Source organism: Rhipicephalus microplus, chromosome 4 (assembly GCF_043290135.1).
Source record: "Rhipicephalus microplus isolate Deutch F79 chromosome 4, USDA_Rmic, whole genome shotgun sequence".
NCBI classification, from domain to species: domain Eukaryota; kingdom Metazoa; phylum Arthropoda; class Arachnida; order Ixodida; family Ixodidae; genus Rhipicephalus; species Rhipicephalus microplus.
Window position 1 is genome coordinate 63002543 of NC_134703.1, and position 17741 is coordinate 63020283.

Consider the following 17741-nt stretch of genomic DNA (forward strand, 5'->3'; position numbering starts at 1 on the left):
CGCGCTCTCTTTTTAGATGCTCTCTACGTGCGTGAAAGGTCTGTTGGCTAGTCACAGAGACAGTCAGAACATATCACGCCGCCTTGTCAGGGCACACGATGTATTGCAGCTAGGCACACGCACTAAAGACAGTTGTGCATGCTAATTTGTATACATGGGGGCACTATTTCTATGCAGGGCGACTCTGGAGGACCGCTAATGCTGCTGGACGAGCAACAGCGGTTCACCATCATCGGCATCACATCGTTCGGGCGCCGCTGTGCGGAACCCGGATATCCGGGCGTGTACACGAGAGTAGCCAAGTACCTCGACTGGATCCAGCAAAGGCTCGTCTGAACGCCCCGCCGTGGGTGCCCCCTGTAAATAAACCCGTTGCGTCGCCACTCGTCCCTGCCTTGAGTGTATTCTCCACTCCCTAACGCATTTCTCCCCCTCTCCCAGTGCAGGGTGACCAACCATGCTCAGCACTGGTTAACCTCCCCCTCTTTTATAGCTAGTTTGTTGAAGTTATCCGCGTCGGCGGACATGCAAAAATGCAATGTAAATATTGATTAAATTTGGTTTATATCAACTCTTTTGATTAACTTCATGGCTATTTTATGGGTCATTTGTCGAACGTCGTATATGCACTCAGACACCGGTGAACGTGATAACGCCATTCTGAAGGAGCTTTCATCGTTACTTGTACCTACGCTAAGAAAGTTACGTGGAGCAGGTCAATCCAAAAGCCACTTTTTAGGCGTGTTTGCGTGCTAAATCGCGGACAAGTAATGTGTACGATATCTGCTCTAAAACCTGAAAACAATAAGTGTTATGCACATAACTTACGTAGGGGTCGCTATTGCGGGACACTAAATGGCACAGGTTCGTAAAAGAACATGTTGGTGTTAGTGGATAGCATGTTTGACAGTATTCGTTAACTATACAAACATCGCTGTCGACGATAGTAACGCATCAATATCCATGTACTTTCTACATTACAACAATCCACTTTGATACAATCGGCGCGACAGGCTTCGCAAAGAGATGGCCCTAAACAGGTAGTAGTAGTAGTAGTAGTAGTAGTAGTAGTAGTATTTTTATTTACAGTAAGCCGGATACAGAGCTCACTGCAGGGGCAAAGGGCTAAAGGCGAACAGCCTGACAAAGGCCCTTGTCAAACAAAGGTTGCGTAAGTGTTCGTGGTAAACGGACGTATCATCGACGGTGCATTTCGTGGGCTATCTGAAAAAGAAAGAACTTATTTTAACGAATAATGCAGGTCTTTAGCGAGGACACACACATAAACGGTGCAATCTCACAGACTGGTAAGGTAAACGAAAAGACAAGCACAATGTACAAGCATCGTAAACAACAACAAAAAACAAGACGTACGCCAAAATGCACCACAACACACACCCTACAAACGTATCTAGTTGATATATCGACGTGTCTCGCAGAGGTCTTCGGTGTGCGGAGAACACAAGTGACGTCATGGTATCGTCTATATGAAGTCAATATTACACATTAGCACATTTTTTCAATGAGAAATATATTCGTCTATACGCTCCCTTTCTCCACGAATACAAAGGAAACAATCTTTACGAACAACAACGGGACGAAAAGAGACGAAAAGACAGAGCACTCGTATTCAAGCTCAATTTCTTTTCGACACGCCGTTTCTCAAAATAATGAGCCCGTGCCAAATCTGTCAATTCTCGGTCCAACTTTTATTTTTAAAACGTTACCGCATGTCCACGGAGTGAATGATGATGAGTGGGGTGAAGCGTCCATCAGCCCGTCCGTGCTTCCGTCCGTCCGCGTGACCATCCGTGCGTACATCCGTCCGTACGTCAGCGCGTCCTTCTATCTGTCCGTCCGTCTTTAAGTCTGTCTGTCCATCCGTCCGTACGAGCGTCCCCCTAGCGAACACTCCAAGTACCGCCATCTCGCATCCCCTGTGGCACATACCCGCTCCGCGCTTCCATCCATGCGTCCCTCCGTCTGCTAGTCTGCCTGTTCGTCCGTCCATGCGTCCGTCCGTGCGTCCATCTAGTGAACTCTCCAAGTACGGCCGTCTCCCATCTCGCATCCCGGTGGCTACATACGACAACGATGAAGGATGGACAGACCCACACCGTGAGAAGCTTCGCCCCTAAAATACCTGCGTCTATTTTACTTCAGTAAAGAAGGCCAGCCCTTGGCAGAGCCCTGTCTTTGCAGAAAATATAGTCATTCAAGACTGCGCAAGTGTAAATATTTTTTAATTGCAAGGGCAGAATTACTCAGCGACAACCCCCCCCCCCCTGCACACACTTCGATTAAACACATAAAACTCGCAAGCATAGGCCACTGATGTACACTATGGTTTTTATTATTCTATATCCTTCTTACGTTGTGGTATCATTTGCGCACTCTCAAGCCATATATATGTACCCATAGTAACGTCCGGCGGTTCTTTTTTTTATGAGTAAAACAGAAACGAACATGCAGCATTTTATTGCGTTGCTTGATGCACGGAAGGTTCTTCATTTAGTGCAGTTAGATCGATTACTAGTGATTAATTGCAGGTGGTCCGTCTGATGTCGTCGGGATCATTTTGAGAATGTCCTTCTGCGGCGCATGTGTTCTTGTGCATTGACCTTAATTACTCGGTAAGTAGGGCACTGTTGTTGATAATATTACCGTTTTAGATGTTGTAAGACATTTAGGTTTTACTCTGACGTGAATTGTTATTTGAATTTTAGTGTTTCTTTAAACGCTTTTTATCGTTGGAACAACCGCGACAAAACGGTCGACAGATTACCGTAAACGAGACCGCCTCCTACAAACTTTCTCATTTCGACTTTTCCGTGCATCTTTTTTTATTTAACTTCTTTGAAAAGCACGTCGACCTTTCTCAGACATAAAGGTCACCGATTCTACATCATCAAAGCGTCATGAACGCGCATATTGCCCGCGTAAGAGCATAAGCGACTATGATGCAGTTTCGGGGTGACGTCTTGAAACCGAGTCCCAGCCGTTATCGTCACCCAGGCTTATGTCTTTGTACACCATGAACATTTGCGATTCTGTAAGCGTTAAGTAACGCGACGAAACGCTCACTCTAGAAACATTGTTTATTAGAATCCACGAAAGGAAAGGTTTGCCATGTTCCCAGGCAGCCTGATGTGCAAAGTAAATCTATGCAGATTTACCTAAATGCAAAGATGTTGAGAAACTCTGAGCGCCGCATGGTGATGATTATTATTATCGAGATGGTGGCGGTGGGGGTGATGAATCAGTGACTTGGTTATTCCGATGTTAGAGCTCATAATCACATATTGATCTAGAAAGCGAACAATAGGTCAAGACTCTGACAGCACATTATTTACTCGACTAAAAGAATGTCGAGCCCTCTTGTTAAATACCTGCTCTAAACTAAAATGAAAACTTATGTTTAAAAATCGAGCTGTGGCTCAAAACTGGTATGGTTTCTTTTTTCTGTGTGTTTGTTTTGTAATAAAGATTAATGAATCAAACACTATTTTTTATCATGCATCTGCTTTCTTTTGGCCCAGAAAAATATGCTCTCAAATGAGCATTTAGTCGCGAATAACTACATCAAATGTTCTATCATTATGAGGTTCCTCATTAGATCACTTGCACAGGGACGCCCAGTGTCGAAAATATTTAATTGAATTAGCGCGCCCCCGATTTGAAGTTCGTAAATTAATCCTATTAACTTAATTAAACTCCTTATTCTAAAATTTCTCATTTTTAGCCAGTCCTCTGAGGCGTACGTGAGCCAGTACGTACGTCATCATCGTAATCATCATCCTCCTCATTTGCGTCAGTGCAGAAAATGAAAGCTCAGTCGCCAACCACCATAACGGGCTGAAGAGCAAAAAGAAGGGTGTTCGCTTTCAAGTTGCTTTTCTTAACATGTGAAAATCAGCTTCCACCGTCGCGAGAGCGACCGGGTTTAGAAAAAACAACGTTAAAACTGCAAAGGCAAAGACACTGCGAGATTCTGCTCGCAATATTCCTGCGATGTGCGGCTCGCAGAGCAGTCTATTACGTGCACAGGGTAAGCCCTGTGCCGGCAAGAAGCGGACGTCGAGGTCACCCAGGAAAAATCCCCGAAAAACCAGTCACATATGCGAGGTTGAGAAACGGCATATACACACCACGAGACAGCACGTTCCCATTTAAATGGAAATTTCTGCTCAATGGTGCCTCACATGTCTTGCCTACGGCGAGTGTATAGAGACAACGCTGAGAAGCAGACCAACGTCCGCGGCCGTGCAGCTCTAATTATAAGTTTTACAGCCCTCCGAAAGAGTGTCTTATCTTCAATTAACTAGTCATATACATCATATTGTAAGGTATTTAACACAACCTCGACTTTCGCAAACACTCACACAATCACCCGAGTAACACACACAGCTTACAGCTCTCGGTGTGTGTGTTACTCGGGTGGTTGTGCGAGTGATTGTGTGAGTGTTTGCGAAAGTCGAGGTTGCCCTAAATACCTTACAATATGACGAATAACCAACTAGCCCAAAAACAAGTTTTATTGAGCTATAGTCATATACAATCCGTGCACCCTCTCAGCACTATTCTTTTTGCGATTTTTATTTGAATTTTTTCATTATCTTCTATCAGTATTTCCGTTTTCGAACTATCAAAGCATTCGCGTAGCAATCCGGGCAAGTCATCGGTAAACCTCCTTGACTTCAGCATTCCTTTCATTCCAGTATGGCCTTATATAATATAGCGGTTTTAAGTCCCAGTATCATGATATGATCATAACAGATGGCATAGTGAGAAGCTCTGGAACTTCGGATCACCTGGGGCTGCTTAACGTGCACCTAAATACTAGAACACGGATCTGCAGAATTTTTGTCGCTATCGAAATGCGGCCGCAGCGGTCGTAATTCGATCCCGAGACCTTCTGGTCAGCTGACAACGGGGCGGGTTTTTGTTTTCTCGCGCTTTCTCTCTATCTTTCTAATGTAAGAAATTTTTTGTACCGATAAGATCGGCTGATGCATTAAGATAATAATACCAATCAATCCATCGAAAAATGACGTCTTCACACTTGCATATATACCATCTCGGAAATCACGTCTATCCTAACCCGCTTTTGTTTTTGTTTTTTTTTCGCACGTTCACTTCTCTCTTCGGTTTCCTTCTCATCTTTCTTCCTCCTCTCCTAAGCGCAGGGTAGCAAATCGTGTGCTACAATCCTGGTTACCCTTCCTGCCATTCTCTCAATTCATTCTTTTTCTCTCTGTCTACGTTCATTCAAATATGATCAAAACAACTTTCCAGAGTTAGTTGGTTCGTGACTGCTCAAGTAAAACCGTTGCGCAAAACCAACACAAGGACCGATGGCGAAAAGGTGCCAGTCCCATGTTCTTGTCTGTCTTTGTGTTGGTATTGCGCTACCATTCTTTTAACAAGTCAAGCATTATGTCAACCAATTCAATGAGAGACATTATTTAATTTAGTATAGTACCCACACCATTTCTTTGCTCTGCTCTCCCCACCTTTATACGATTTATTTACTCACGGGTGTTCGACCATCTTTCCGCGAATCCAGGGTAGGTATGCAGCCACCCGAGTGTACACGCCCGGGAAGCGGGAGTCACCGCAGCGCACGCCGAATGAAGTGACGCCGACCAGCGAGAAGCGGTCGCTTAGCGGATCGCTCACGACCAGCGGACCTCCGGAATCGCCCTGCGAAACAGCGCCCAACGCGATCATGGGTGCCAGTTGGTCATTCCAATTATTGCGTATAATAGCAGCGCCATATATTGAGCAGGGGAAACATATATACAAGAGAAGCGCATTGTCCTGGATGTATGCGTCAGTTTCGCAATGACATTGATTGATTGATTGATTGATTGATTGATTGATTGATTGATTGATTGATTGATTGATTGATTGATTGATTGATTGATTGATTGATTGATTGATTGATTGATTGATTGATTGATATGTGGGGCTTTAACGTCCCAAAACCACCATATGATTGTGAGAGATGCCGTATGGTGGAGGGCTCCGGAAATTTCGACCACCTGGGGTTCTTTAACGTGCACCCAAATCTGAGCACATGGGCCTACAATATTTCCACCTCCATCGGAAATGCAGCCGCCGCAGCCGGTATTCGAGCCCGCGACCTGCGGGTCAGCAGCCGAGTACCTCAGCCACTAGACCACCGCGGCGGGGCCGCAATGACATTGTACAGCAAGCGCGATATTATGTAGCGAATACAAGGAAAGAAACGTTGTACAGAAATGCACAAGAAAACCGTGCACAACACATAGCTTCACCCGGATATAACTTATTTCCTCCCGCAGTTATACTCCGAGGTGCTTTCGTGAGTGAGAGACTAACTGTTGCTGGCATTTCCAAAGAGTAATTCTATGTGATAGCTCTTTTCTCGGACTGACCTACATTCTGCGCACCACTACAAAAAGAGCATCTCAGAATGCATGCCTCATTCTAGATCCGGGAACGTGTTCAACGATATGAACTGCTGCATTACGGCCAATGTGAGATGGCATGCCGTGGTATAGAGACATGCTGAATAGCTATGTTGACCTCCGGTACGTTTGTGCATCTGCATGGTACTTCCCAGTTATCAAAGTTCAGCTGACCTAGACGCTCAGGAAGTTTATATATATATACGCCACCAGCACACTCGTAAAAATTATGCTTGACCGTCGCTATAGTCAAGAAGCATAACGTGTGATAGATGAGTCTGTGCGTACTACTGCGCAACAGCACAACCACGGCGGCTGACACAACACTATAGCGACACGCTGTAAAATGCGTTTGAGTCATGTGCCAAAGATCGAATAATTATGACACGGTCCAGCTGTTAGTTACCGCTGTACTCGTGCACACCGCCGCAGAAAACCACACACACAGCAAGCTACCGCTGTCATGGCCTATTTCAGCTGTCATTCCGTATCACCCGTGAAGAACAGCCTAACTGCGAAACAACGGCGTGCTTTGTCAGCACTTGTGTTCAGTCAACCGTATAGCTACAGCTTACTTTCGCTACGCAGCGACAAGGCAAAAGCTGCTGTCGCCCGCACCTTCTTGTGTTTATGATTTAGCGAACTACCTAGCAGTAAGATGGCAAATTCAGCCAGTTAGCTGGGATTCATCGTGAACTTGGTTTACAGCGCAACACTAAAAACGTGGACACAAGGAAAGAATTCTCACGTTATTCAGGCAGCATAGTATGCACTTATAGCCTCTACTTACGAAGTTCCGTAAACTAACTAACTAGAGTTTCTAGACCTTATACTAACCTCTGGGAATAATCGTACGTTTGTGTTGGAGATATGACCCTAGGTCTGTTAAGCCCATCCTAAATTCGAAATCCGGTCATTCTAAAGTCGTCAAGAGAACCACTGCGAAGACTATCCTAAATGCGTCTCTGAAGAAATCGTGCGTACAAATGGTCGACTCCGCTTTTTGTGATCAGGCAAATCGCCTAATGGGCCCGGGTTACCCTGATGCCGTAGTTTGATCTGTATGCGAACGTATCGTTCGTGACGTCAAACACATAAAAAATTAAAGGAGATAATACTAAGTCTGATAAAAAAGAAAAAAAGTGCAGCGTTTGCTTGCGTATAATGCACGGACTTAAGAATGTAGGTTTTAGGTGTCACGCCGATGTTCTTTTTCCTGTGAAAGACAGGATCTTCGTGGCGATTGACAATGTACTGAAGGACAAGCAGGCTAAAAGCAAGTGCACCGTTAATCATAGGAACAAGAACGTTGCCTGTGTTAAAGTTGTGTATGTCATTCCATTATCATGTGGTGGGGAGTACGTAGGGCAAACGAAGTGCACATGATATGTTAATGTTCGTCTGAGAGAGCATGAGCTCTCACTTCAAGTGGTTGTGCAACTGAGTCTGCCGGATCACTGCCGGTCATGTGGGTGTCGTCCTATCCTTAACGAGACCACCGTCATTTTTAAACAGACGAACCAATTGACAAGGGAAATTGCTGAGGCATAAAACATATCAATTAGAGGCAAGAGCTGTATAAGTGACGCGTCTGTCTTTTTTTTTTTTTTGAGTGAGAATAACTTTCATTCGTGTGTCTATCTTGAATATCTATTTGTGACGACGCTACCAGAACGTTTCCTATGTATTGCGCATGTCACGGTTCTGCATATATATATATATATATATATATATATATATATATATATATATATATATATATATATATATATATATATATATATATATATATATATATATATATATATATACACCCGTGATTCAGCAAGCCGAACAACGCTGATTGAAATAGATATTCACAGTAACGTAACCAGAATTTCTTTCTAGTGGGGGGAACAGTTCAACTATACTTTGTGCATGTCCGTGTGTGCGTTTAGCTTGAAAAACGACTCCAATAAACGGATCTTGCAAGCGAACGAGCAGCGCCCTCGAGCAATGCGCTGTATAAACAGACCTGCCATGTCACAGGAGATGACCCACTATAGCATTCGTTCCTCTTCGCTTCATTATTATTATTTGCTAAACCTGGCAGTGACGCAATTGAGTGAGCCCAGAAAAAATTCATGAGCATTTACAACCATCGTTTTGCTAGAAAGCCTCTGGATCTCGTGCAAAGACTGCCAGATTATTATCATTGCCATCAAGTCACAGTGCGGACGAAATCGCGCTGATTTCTTATTTCTTTACGAATTAGTTCACGGTATGACATTCTGCCCCTTGCTTCTGAGTTAGGTGAATTTCCGGATTCCGCGAAGGTTAACCAGAGAGAATCGACCATTTGAGGTACCTGCCAACTTCTTTCAACGCTAGTTTGCATGTGCGCATGCATATATGCACATGCACAACACAAGTGGGAAATTTTGGGGTGTTTCAACCTGCTACCCTTGGCTACGTCACTGCATCTTTAGTACACGTCTCTGGTATCATGCATGAAACAGTTGTGCCCTTGACCTAGCGTACATTCAAACAGCGCCAGCAGTGAAGGAACCGCTGTGTCGATGTAATACCATGCATCAAGCATCACACTTACCTGGCAGGTATCCACGCCATCCCCTGCGGCGCACAGCTTCTCCTCAGTGATGTCCAGCAGGCCCAAGTAGGCCTCTTCGCACTGGTCGCGCTTCAGCGTCCGCACCATCGCTTCGCGGTGTTCTGGACTGTCCTCTGCCACTGTCTCCCGTTGCTCTGTCTGATCCCGAGGCCCCGTGGAACCCCAACCAGAGACCAGGGCCGTGCTGTCCTCGTGGCCCTCTGCGTTGACTTCTGGCAAGCACACCATTTCGGCACGGGCAATAGCAGCCGGTCGCTCGAGCACCAGAAGTGCCAGGTCGTGGCGCAGCTCGGACGCGTCGAAACCCTCGTGCACGAGCACATGCTGAGGAGCGTGCTCGGCACCTTCTGCCAGCCGAAGCCGCAGGTCGGGCCTGCGTGCTTCGCCCAGTCACGATTTTGGTCATGAGCATACCGAGGCTAACACATATTTTTGAGCAATGCGATTGGCTTCGGTAGACTTTCTAGCTACCTTCACATTCCGCTGCCACCTCAGCACGCTAGCTACGCGTGATATCATGCTCGGGAACAAAACGTAATAGCAGCCACAGAGCCGCATCGGCTATGACGTTCGGTCGCTGGTCACAATGCCACGGCTTACAAGCACGACAGCTACAGCCACGTGCATGCACATGGGAGTAGAGTGCAGAAGTATTGTATCTTACAGTATCCGGCTTTGAGCATACGTTAAATAATCTCGTAGCCAACGAAAAGTTATTCGGAGATCTCCCCTGCACTCTATTCTATATATATTGCACCTGTGTTGCTTTGGGGCCTTTAAGTTTATCAGTCAAACAAGCAGCCGTTTCTGCCGCAGGCATACAGAAATATGGACCTACTTCCCTCTCCATTGGGGACGTCTTGACCCAAGCAAAAACGCTGCAACCTTTAATGACATCGGCTAGAAGCAAAGACTAGCGATACGATGACGGGCGTCACACTGGCTTTCCAAACACGAGATTGCACCGATAAGGCTGATAGTGCATATGCATCTCTAAGTAAACAGCGTAGCATAAGGCGGCAGCACTCGAGTGCGCTCTCTATGTTGCACATCACGTAAGAAATGTCTTTACTTTTCGCCTATATTAGGCACTGCCATGCATGTACAGCACTATTAAGTATTGTAAGGGTACACCTGCTTGCTTTTTCGTGGACGGGGTACTTATAGCAATAGTTAGCTCAAGCCGGTACGCACCTGTGCTGCTGGACGCAATGGGCAGCAGTGAGCACGTGCCGCGGAGAGACGAGCGCACCGGCGCAGATGTGCTTGCGGCCGCGCAGCAGCTGCACCATCCAGGGCGCCGGATCGGCGGCCACACCACCCACCACTCGGCCTCCTCGCCGCGACCACATGCCGCAATCGTCACTACCTGCCACAGCAGAATGTCACGTTTGTTTAAAGATAACAGCCTTTCTCTGGATACTTGGTCTGTCTGTTTGTCTGTCACTCAGAACGATTCATTCGCTCGGCAAGTTTGAGCGATTTCTCAGTACCCAGCCATTTTGATCTGATGGTTGCTTTCGTACTTGGGAACATTGTCGATCAAAAAAAAAACAAATATTACGCATATTTGAGGCGCAACATGCATACGTAAATGTGAGACGATGTGTTTCTTTATAGAAAATGCATGAATACGTAATTCTAAAGACCCTAGTGATCTTACACTGCGTTGACAATGAGACGTCATGCACAAAAAAGCGGTTGTTTCCTATGCTTCAAGCTAGGACGATACGGTGCTGCCACCTACCAGTGGCTCTGCGTTCTACACAAGCTTCTGTTTCCCGACATTACTGCCAGATGGCGTACATATCTCATGCACTGACTCTAGACAGATATATGGGCTGCTACTCGCTGACTGCACCACACAGCATCGACTCCTACAATGCGTGCAATATGCCTAATCTTTTTCATTGACATGCTTTACTTACCTAGTTAAACCACGCATCAGACATGAAAGCTAATGCTGGCACAGTAGGCTTTAGTTAAGCCCATGAATTCAATTCACGAAGGTCAATAATAATTCTCAGATGGTAGAAAATATTGTTTAACACTGTAGGTCTCTTGGGAAGCCGGAGTTGGGAATTTTTCCGCTGAAGCTTGTTTTTTTTTTTTCTGTGTCGGGATCACTTAGTGTTCTCAGCTGCACTTTCATGTTCTGAACACCACTCGCTACATGGTTGAAGACTAGCTTGTCACAGCCTCAGAGGTCGCTTCAGCTGTTTGCCAACTTAGCGTATTCTGCCCACAAAACTTCTTTTGAGGGACATTTTTAACGGAATGTTTCACTTGTGACAGGTCTATTTTCTCAATGTTAGAAAACTGAAATGAAAATAAGAGGGCACAAATGGCCCCTTTTGAAATAACTGCCAAACAGGATGGTCACAACCCGTTTTCAATGGACGGGGACCTAAGTTAAGCTCTTAATGATATCTCGGGCGGGCCTCACAGGGTGGGGGCTCCGCTTCCTCTGAAGCCTCGGGCTCCCGTACACTCAGCATATATGGTTGGAGTTCCTCAGAACTCAGCAACTTCTGCACGTTTTTGTCATCAGTAGCGAGATGGCGCGAGAGTCACACGGCGCTCTGAAGGTGGAGAAGCTTCGCGCCACCCCACGCATTGCGGTGCGTGCGCGCCTCCACATAGAGTGGTAAAAGTCCGTACGGATGTTCTCGGGCGTGGTCGCTCACTCGCGCACGCGCTCATCTCGAGATTCGGGCGCTTCGTTCCTCTTGTGCGTCCACCGCAAGTCTGCTTTGAAGTTACAGTGGTTAAAGAAAGCGGAAAGGTCGTTTCGCTCGCTGCCGCGGCCGCGTTTACAAAAAGAGCGCGTTGCTCAAACACGAAGAAGTAAGAATTGTGACAGTTGATCACACTCTATCGTCCTTGTGTACACTTGAGTTTGTTTTGTGCGTCTTTTTTTTGTTTGAGCAGCGTGTTTTAAGCGTCAAGCTGCGACAGTTGTTTATCCGTGCTCGTCCAGAGTGTGTTCATTTCATGCGTTAGTGTGCTTGAGGTGCGTGCTGCAAGTTTCGAGCAGCTTGTCGTATTTAGCGTGACATTGCATTGCTGCTGTAGCATTCGTTATTTCGCCTTTGTGGCGAAACAGCACATAGTAAGCGCTCAACTATCCCTGTGAAGACGCGTTTCACTTTCGTGTTATACCAATTTTTAAAGAAAGGGATCAGCCACGTTTTTTTTCTCAAAATAAAATACTCTGAATTAATCTAGTTAATCGATTTGCCGCAAATTATTGCTCTCTGCGTGTTCTGTCCACGGAAGCAATTTGACAAAGCCTAGCCATATACAGCTTCACTGTGAAAAAAATATTGATAATAATATTAATCATCATCATTAAAACAAGAAAACATTAACTATTAGGCTATATAGTTTTTTTTCCTTTTGACGCTCTGCTCACGTGAGTTCATCATCCCCACCACTCCGCGGTAGCCGTGGTGCGTAATGAAGAAGAAAATGGCGCAGCTGTCCTACCTATTTCCATCAAGGGGCTCCCCCTCGAAGTCGAAGCCAGAGCCAGCAGTAGCAGCTGTGATAGCAACTGAAGTGGCTCAGATCTGCAATAACAGAGAAGATCGATTCGTCGCTAGCGTTAGTGGTGGTGCCGAGGATGGCTGTCATGTGTAGTGATTGAAGAGAACCAACGATGACGCATGCATCGTGCAGCACTCGATCATACGGAAACTCACACCACGAAACAGCCTCCGGTATAAATAGCGTGACCGTGCATTGTTGGTTCCCAGCTACCGCATTGAGTATAGTATATATAAATAGTATGTTTCGTTACGTGCCCTCTAGAGGGTACTTACGGCACTTTTAGCCACCAACAGGCCAAAACACTTCACATACATTTGGAGAAGTCGCTGTGGAACTTAGGAACTCGTTGAAAAAGGGGAAGCAGGGTTTCTCACACTGATTACAACCACCGTTTTCCCTTAGACCCCTGCTTGTGGTAATACCTGCAACGTTTTAGGAGTTTCTGAGCTATTAAGGGGTACTTTCAGGTACATTTCTGGTGTTCTTGTACTCAGTTATTTACATTTATTCACCTGCATGCGCTTCTGTGACAACATAGAACTCTTTTTTTGCCAACACAAACATACCAGCGTGTCAGCGAAAAAAAATCACAATTTCTTATTTTTTATGAAAAAATAAAGCCTTATACCTTTATGACCCGTTGCAACAATACGTGTTAGCAGCACGTACATGATCACTTTCGGGTTCATAGATATACTTAGTATATATGTGGCAAAAAAAGTTAGAGCTAGTTGTCTAAACGACCTCTGCAAAAACGATCAAACAAAAAGGGAGTCACTGGAAGTTTCATTGTTTATCGGAAACTATAGGCAATGGATTGCCACGCCGGATCGAAACTCACATGGATGCGTTTCCATACATAGGCCGTGATAGGGCGAAATAGCAACAGGCTGCCGGAACGAAATTTGTTTCGTTCTGGTTGATGTGTGGCCGCATTACGATGACCTTCCCCTCGCGGGGTTAGGATAGTCGTCCACCGGGTAATTCAATAAAGTATTGTCTCTCTCACTCGCTCTCTCTCTGGTTTTGTTCCACTGATAAAAGATGCGTTCCGCTTCTGTCCCAGAACGAAACGACAATGGTCCGTAACAGTTCACAACTTTCATAGAACACTTCTGTTTTCTGCTTCTAGCCGTTTTATTTTTATTTTTCGTTTTTTGTTTCGGGAAACGCTGCTCTCTGCCCCAGGGCCACGATGTCGGAAAGTCTGCCATGGCGAGCTCCTCAGTAAATTTACATGCCTAGCAGGCTCAGAACCACTGAATGGTCACTGCCTAATGGCTTTGGAGACAGAGCTTTGTGCGGCACTGACCAGCCATACATCAACATTTGAAAGCTCGTCACTAAAATGAAGCACCACTCTGAGCACCAGCGCTTCGAGACCAGGAGAAGCAGGAAGGCTAAACGAAGAAACGTCAAGCCGTCTTCACCAGCGGAGACGTTGACTTCTGAGACAAGAGAAGAACACTGGCCGCACACAACCTTGTTCATACCCGAGGACTCCACCACCAGCCTTCGAGCTGTAAATAGACAAGCTCTCTCTTACATTGAGTAGGCTGCACCAAACAAAATTGAGGATGCCTGTGTGAACACGCGGAAGATTATGCTTGCTGTGAACCCGACGACTGCCAGCGCCTTATAGACAAGCTACGCCGAATTTCGGATTTGGCAGACGTCAAAGTCCGACCGCTTATTCCCAAGGACGTGTCTGCATCAAGGAAAACTCGGAATTCTTGATTTTTTGTAAAGTCAGTGAACGAGGAAGTTGTCACGCGAGTACTCCATTCCGTCGTATGTCAAGGTGGGACACTTTGGACAGTGCTGCTTGCGATCATAACGGCAGCGATGAAACGATAGAGCATCTTCTCTGTCGCTGTACTCGCTACAGCGTGCAAAGACGACCGCTCGCTGCTGCGATAGCTTGCCTTGACGACAGACCCTTGTCAGAACAGTCAGTGCTTGAAAGCCTACATATGCCTTCGCACAGAAAATCAGTGAAAGCCTTATTGAACTTTTTGCATGGTAGTCGCCTATTGAATAGGCTATCGCACCTCAGCTCACTTTTTTTCTTTCAAGTTCGCGCGTGTATTTCACTCTTCGCTTTCTTTCTCATCTTTCTTCCCCATTCCCCTTTTCCTTAGTGCAGGTATAGCAAACCGGGTGCTCCAATTTCTGGTTAACCTCTCTGCCTTTCCCTAATTTTTTTTCTCTCTCTCTTGAGCATGCTGTACGGCCATTTGTATCTAAGCCCCTTCAATGCCACAACTTCATGAAAATCAGCCACGTCAAGGGTGTATGTACAAACAGCACAGTACATGCCTGCGATGTGCTGAGCCGCACACTGCAGACGCATGTCGAGCGCAAACTGTGGTGTTTCAGATGACGCTGGCTCCAAGAAATGTCCGGGGATGAGAAGAAGGAAATTGCCGTCATCGAACAAATGGTCAGAGAGAATTCAACCCACGGAAAGGCTGCTGAAAGGATTCGTGCAAGGCAGGGTGTTCCGTATTTAACCCATTTCAATTGGAGCACAAGCTTGAAGTAGTCAGCACGAAGCGAAATGAAGTGGACAAGTCCAACGCTGCGGATGACAGGCCCATACTTCAGCGTACGCAGCCTGCGAAGGAGCCCCCTCCCAGGTCTCCCCGCCCTACTTCTCCCTTCGAGCATATTTCAGTTCAGGGTGCGTCACGAGTCGATGCACAGATCATCGCGATGCTGGGATCCCTCATCGCTGTCATGGTAGACCTACTGAGAAGCCTGGGAACTCCAGTCACTCGAAGTGGGCTACAAATGTTGGACACGCTGTGCCAACTCAGCGCCTCTCTCCCTTAGAGTCATGGCAGGAGATCAACAACCGTTCACTAAAGAGGTCAGAGAAGCATCAGCTATCCAGCGGAACGTAAGCGGACTTGGATCACGGATTTCTGATTTTAGTCAGTACGTGTTTTATAACCAATCATCATCGTGACTTGTGAACCAAAGTTATCAAACAGGATCGGTCTATAGGGCTACGTCTAAATCCCATCTCACGCTCGCAAAGAAAGAAAGCAAGGTCCTTGTGTATATTCTTCGGGTGCATACCTACATCCTTCAACCATGCAGTGTAACCTCATGATGCTGCACGAAGAATTCAAAAACCATGCTAAACTTTACGTGGATGACTCGACGGCCATTGGAGAATCGGCAAGAGCTGTGAGCTTCCCAGCAAACGCCCAAAGTATCCAGTTTCAAACGTCACACAAGACAGCATCGAGAGCTAGTGGCACTTCTTAGCGCACTACGAGGGATTGATCGAGAAGTACCTCTAAAATGGAGCATTCTTTCTTTACTTATTCAAAACCAGTTCTGCAGTGTCTTCGAACTGCTCCACGTCGTGGGCCTCAAGTACAGTTGTGCTGGAATACAACTATACCATCAGTTTATTAGACAAAGGGCACGACGTAACTTTTCAGTGGTTGCCAGGTAACTGCCGCATCACTGGTAACCAACATACCAACAACGCAGCTGAGAAGGCTCCCGAAAATGGAGTCATGGAACCCATTTCACTACCGGCAGCAAAGATGGTTAATATGCTCGCGCACGATGTCGCAATATCTATGTGCAACACACCCACCATTCTCCACATACGTCTTTAACGTCTGAATCCGCGTCTCCGCCCCGCCGCGGTGGTCTAGTGGCTAAGGTACTCGGCTGCTGACCTGCAGGTAGCGGGATCGAATACCGGCTGCGGCGGCTGCATTTCCAATGGAGGCGTAAATACTGTAGGCCCGTGTGCTGAAATTTGGGTGCCCGTTAAAGAACCCCAGGGGGTCGAAATTTCTGGAGTCCTCCATTGCTGCGTCTCTAGTATTCATATGGTGCTTTTGGGACGTTAAACCCCACATATCAATGAACCAATGGATCCGTGTCTACAGCTTTTTATTCTATCTGGCCTACCCCTATCTGAGACGACCATCGAGTACCTTGAAAAGCACCTTTTTTTCCATTAATTATTCTCGGTAAAACAACCCCTTCAACGGCGTAGCCACGAGATGGCACACCGTGCCCCCCCCCCCCACCCCCCCTGAAATTTCTTTCGTCTTCGCAAAAAGAGCGACAAATGACTTTTTCAAGGAGCTTCCCCAACCTCTTCCCGAAAAAATCACAGCATAATCACAGAGTGCAAGATGATGAGTGAGGCGAAGCGTCCATCAGTCCGTCCGTTCGTTCTTGCTTCTTTCTGTCCATGCGTCTGTCTGTGCGACCGTCCGGGCTTTCGTGCGTCCATCCGTGCCTCCGTTCCTGCGTTATTCTGTGCATCCGTACATCCATGCGTCTGTTCGTCCCACCGTACGTCCGTCCATCCTTCCGTGCATCTGTCTGTCTATCTGTCCGTCCATCTAGTGAACACTCCAAGTACCCAAAATCTCGCATCTTTTCTTTAAAAATTCATCATATAGAAATACCACCATCTAGTAGACATTGCAAGGACTAAACGAGAGGTGGCACGGCCAGACGCACGCACGCACTCTCTTACGGCCAGCGCTTCGTGTCTAGTTCCCACCTTTCCCCGCCGCTAGTTAGTGGCACTGCGGCCCAACCTCGCCGAACTTTGGTAAAACCAAGGAGGTTACGCCCAACAAGTTTAACGTTGCAACCAACCTTTTCTGGTTAGATAGTGCTCAAAGTGCGTCCTTCTGTTACTAGTTTTTCTTAGTAATAATCAAATCCAAGGCAAATCTTATTGGAGATTAAGTCACCAATATTCGTATTTGCAGGTTAGTTCACCAGGAACAATTATGTTTTTATTTACAATTAACGTGCGCCGGTTTCCTCCTCAATTGAAGAGAGGGCTCGCGTGCCGCTCCTCCATAGTCCGGTCATGGAGGCGGCTACCTACTACTACTACACTAGCTGCTACTACTACTACTACTACTACTACTACTACTAATACTACTACTACTACTACTACTACTACATACGTACATAGCGGACGCACAACCCACGGCTTAAGGAGCTTCGCCTCTAAACGTTTTCTGCCTAAGCGCTTGCCCCCCATCTTCCGAATTCCAAGAGGAAAGGGGGGGGGGGGGTCAAGAGCACTCCCCTTATATCTACGGGCGTAATGGAGGCGAAGTGCTAAA

The 17741-nt window shown here is 46.3% G+C and overlaps 2 protein-coding genes across 3 annotated transcripts in view; one reads left to right on the top strand and one right to left on the bottom strand.

The window, feature by feature from the left end:
• LOC119172699 (transmembrane protease serine 9) overlaps positions 1–589 on the top strand; it is a 114206-nt gene extending 113617 nt beyond the window's left edge. The window contains exon 23 of the mRNA XM_075893084.1: positions 178–589. Within this exon, the coding sequence (XP_075749199.1) occupies positions 178–336 (159 nt within the window). The 3' untranslated portion in view covers positions 337–589. The remainder of the gene's footprint in view (positions 1–177) is intronic.
• A 473-nt stretch (positions 590–1062) lies between these two features.
• LOC119172701 (trypsin-4-like) lies at positions 1063–12908 on the bottom strand. 2 transcript variants are annotated; one of them, XM_075892882.1, is made up of 5 exons: positions 12553–12908; positions 10258–10432; positions 9043–9436; positions 5537–5703; positions 1063–1224 (listed from the first exon to the last, which is right to left on the bottom strand). In XM_075892882.1, exons 1-5 carry the CDS (start codon positions 12560–12562, stop codon positions 1221–1223), a joined length of 750 nt encoding a protein of 249 aa, XP_075748997.1. In that variant the 5' UTR covers positions 12563–12908; the 3' UTR covers positions 1063–1220. The 2 variants fall into 2 exon arrangements, with proteins under 2 accessions (XP_075748997.1, XP_075748998.1); XM_075892883.1 differs by lacking the exon at positions 5537–5703.
• Positions 12909–17741: the final 4833 nt, after the last annotated feature.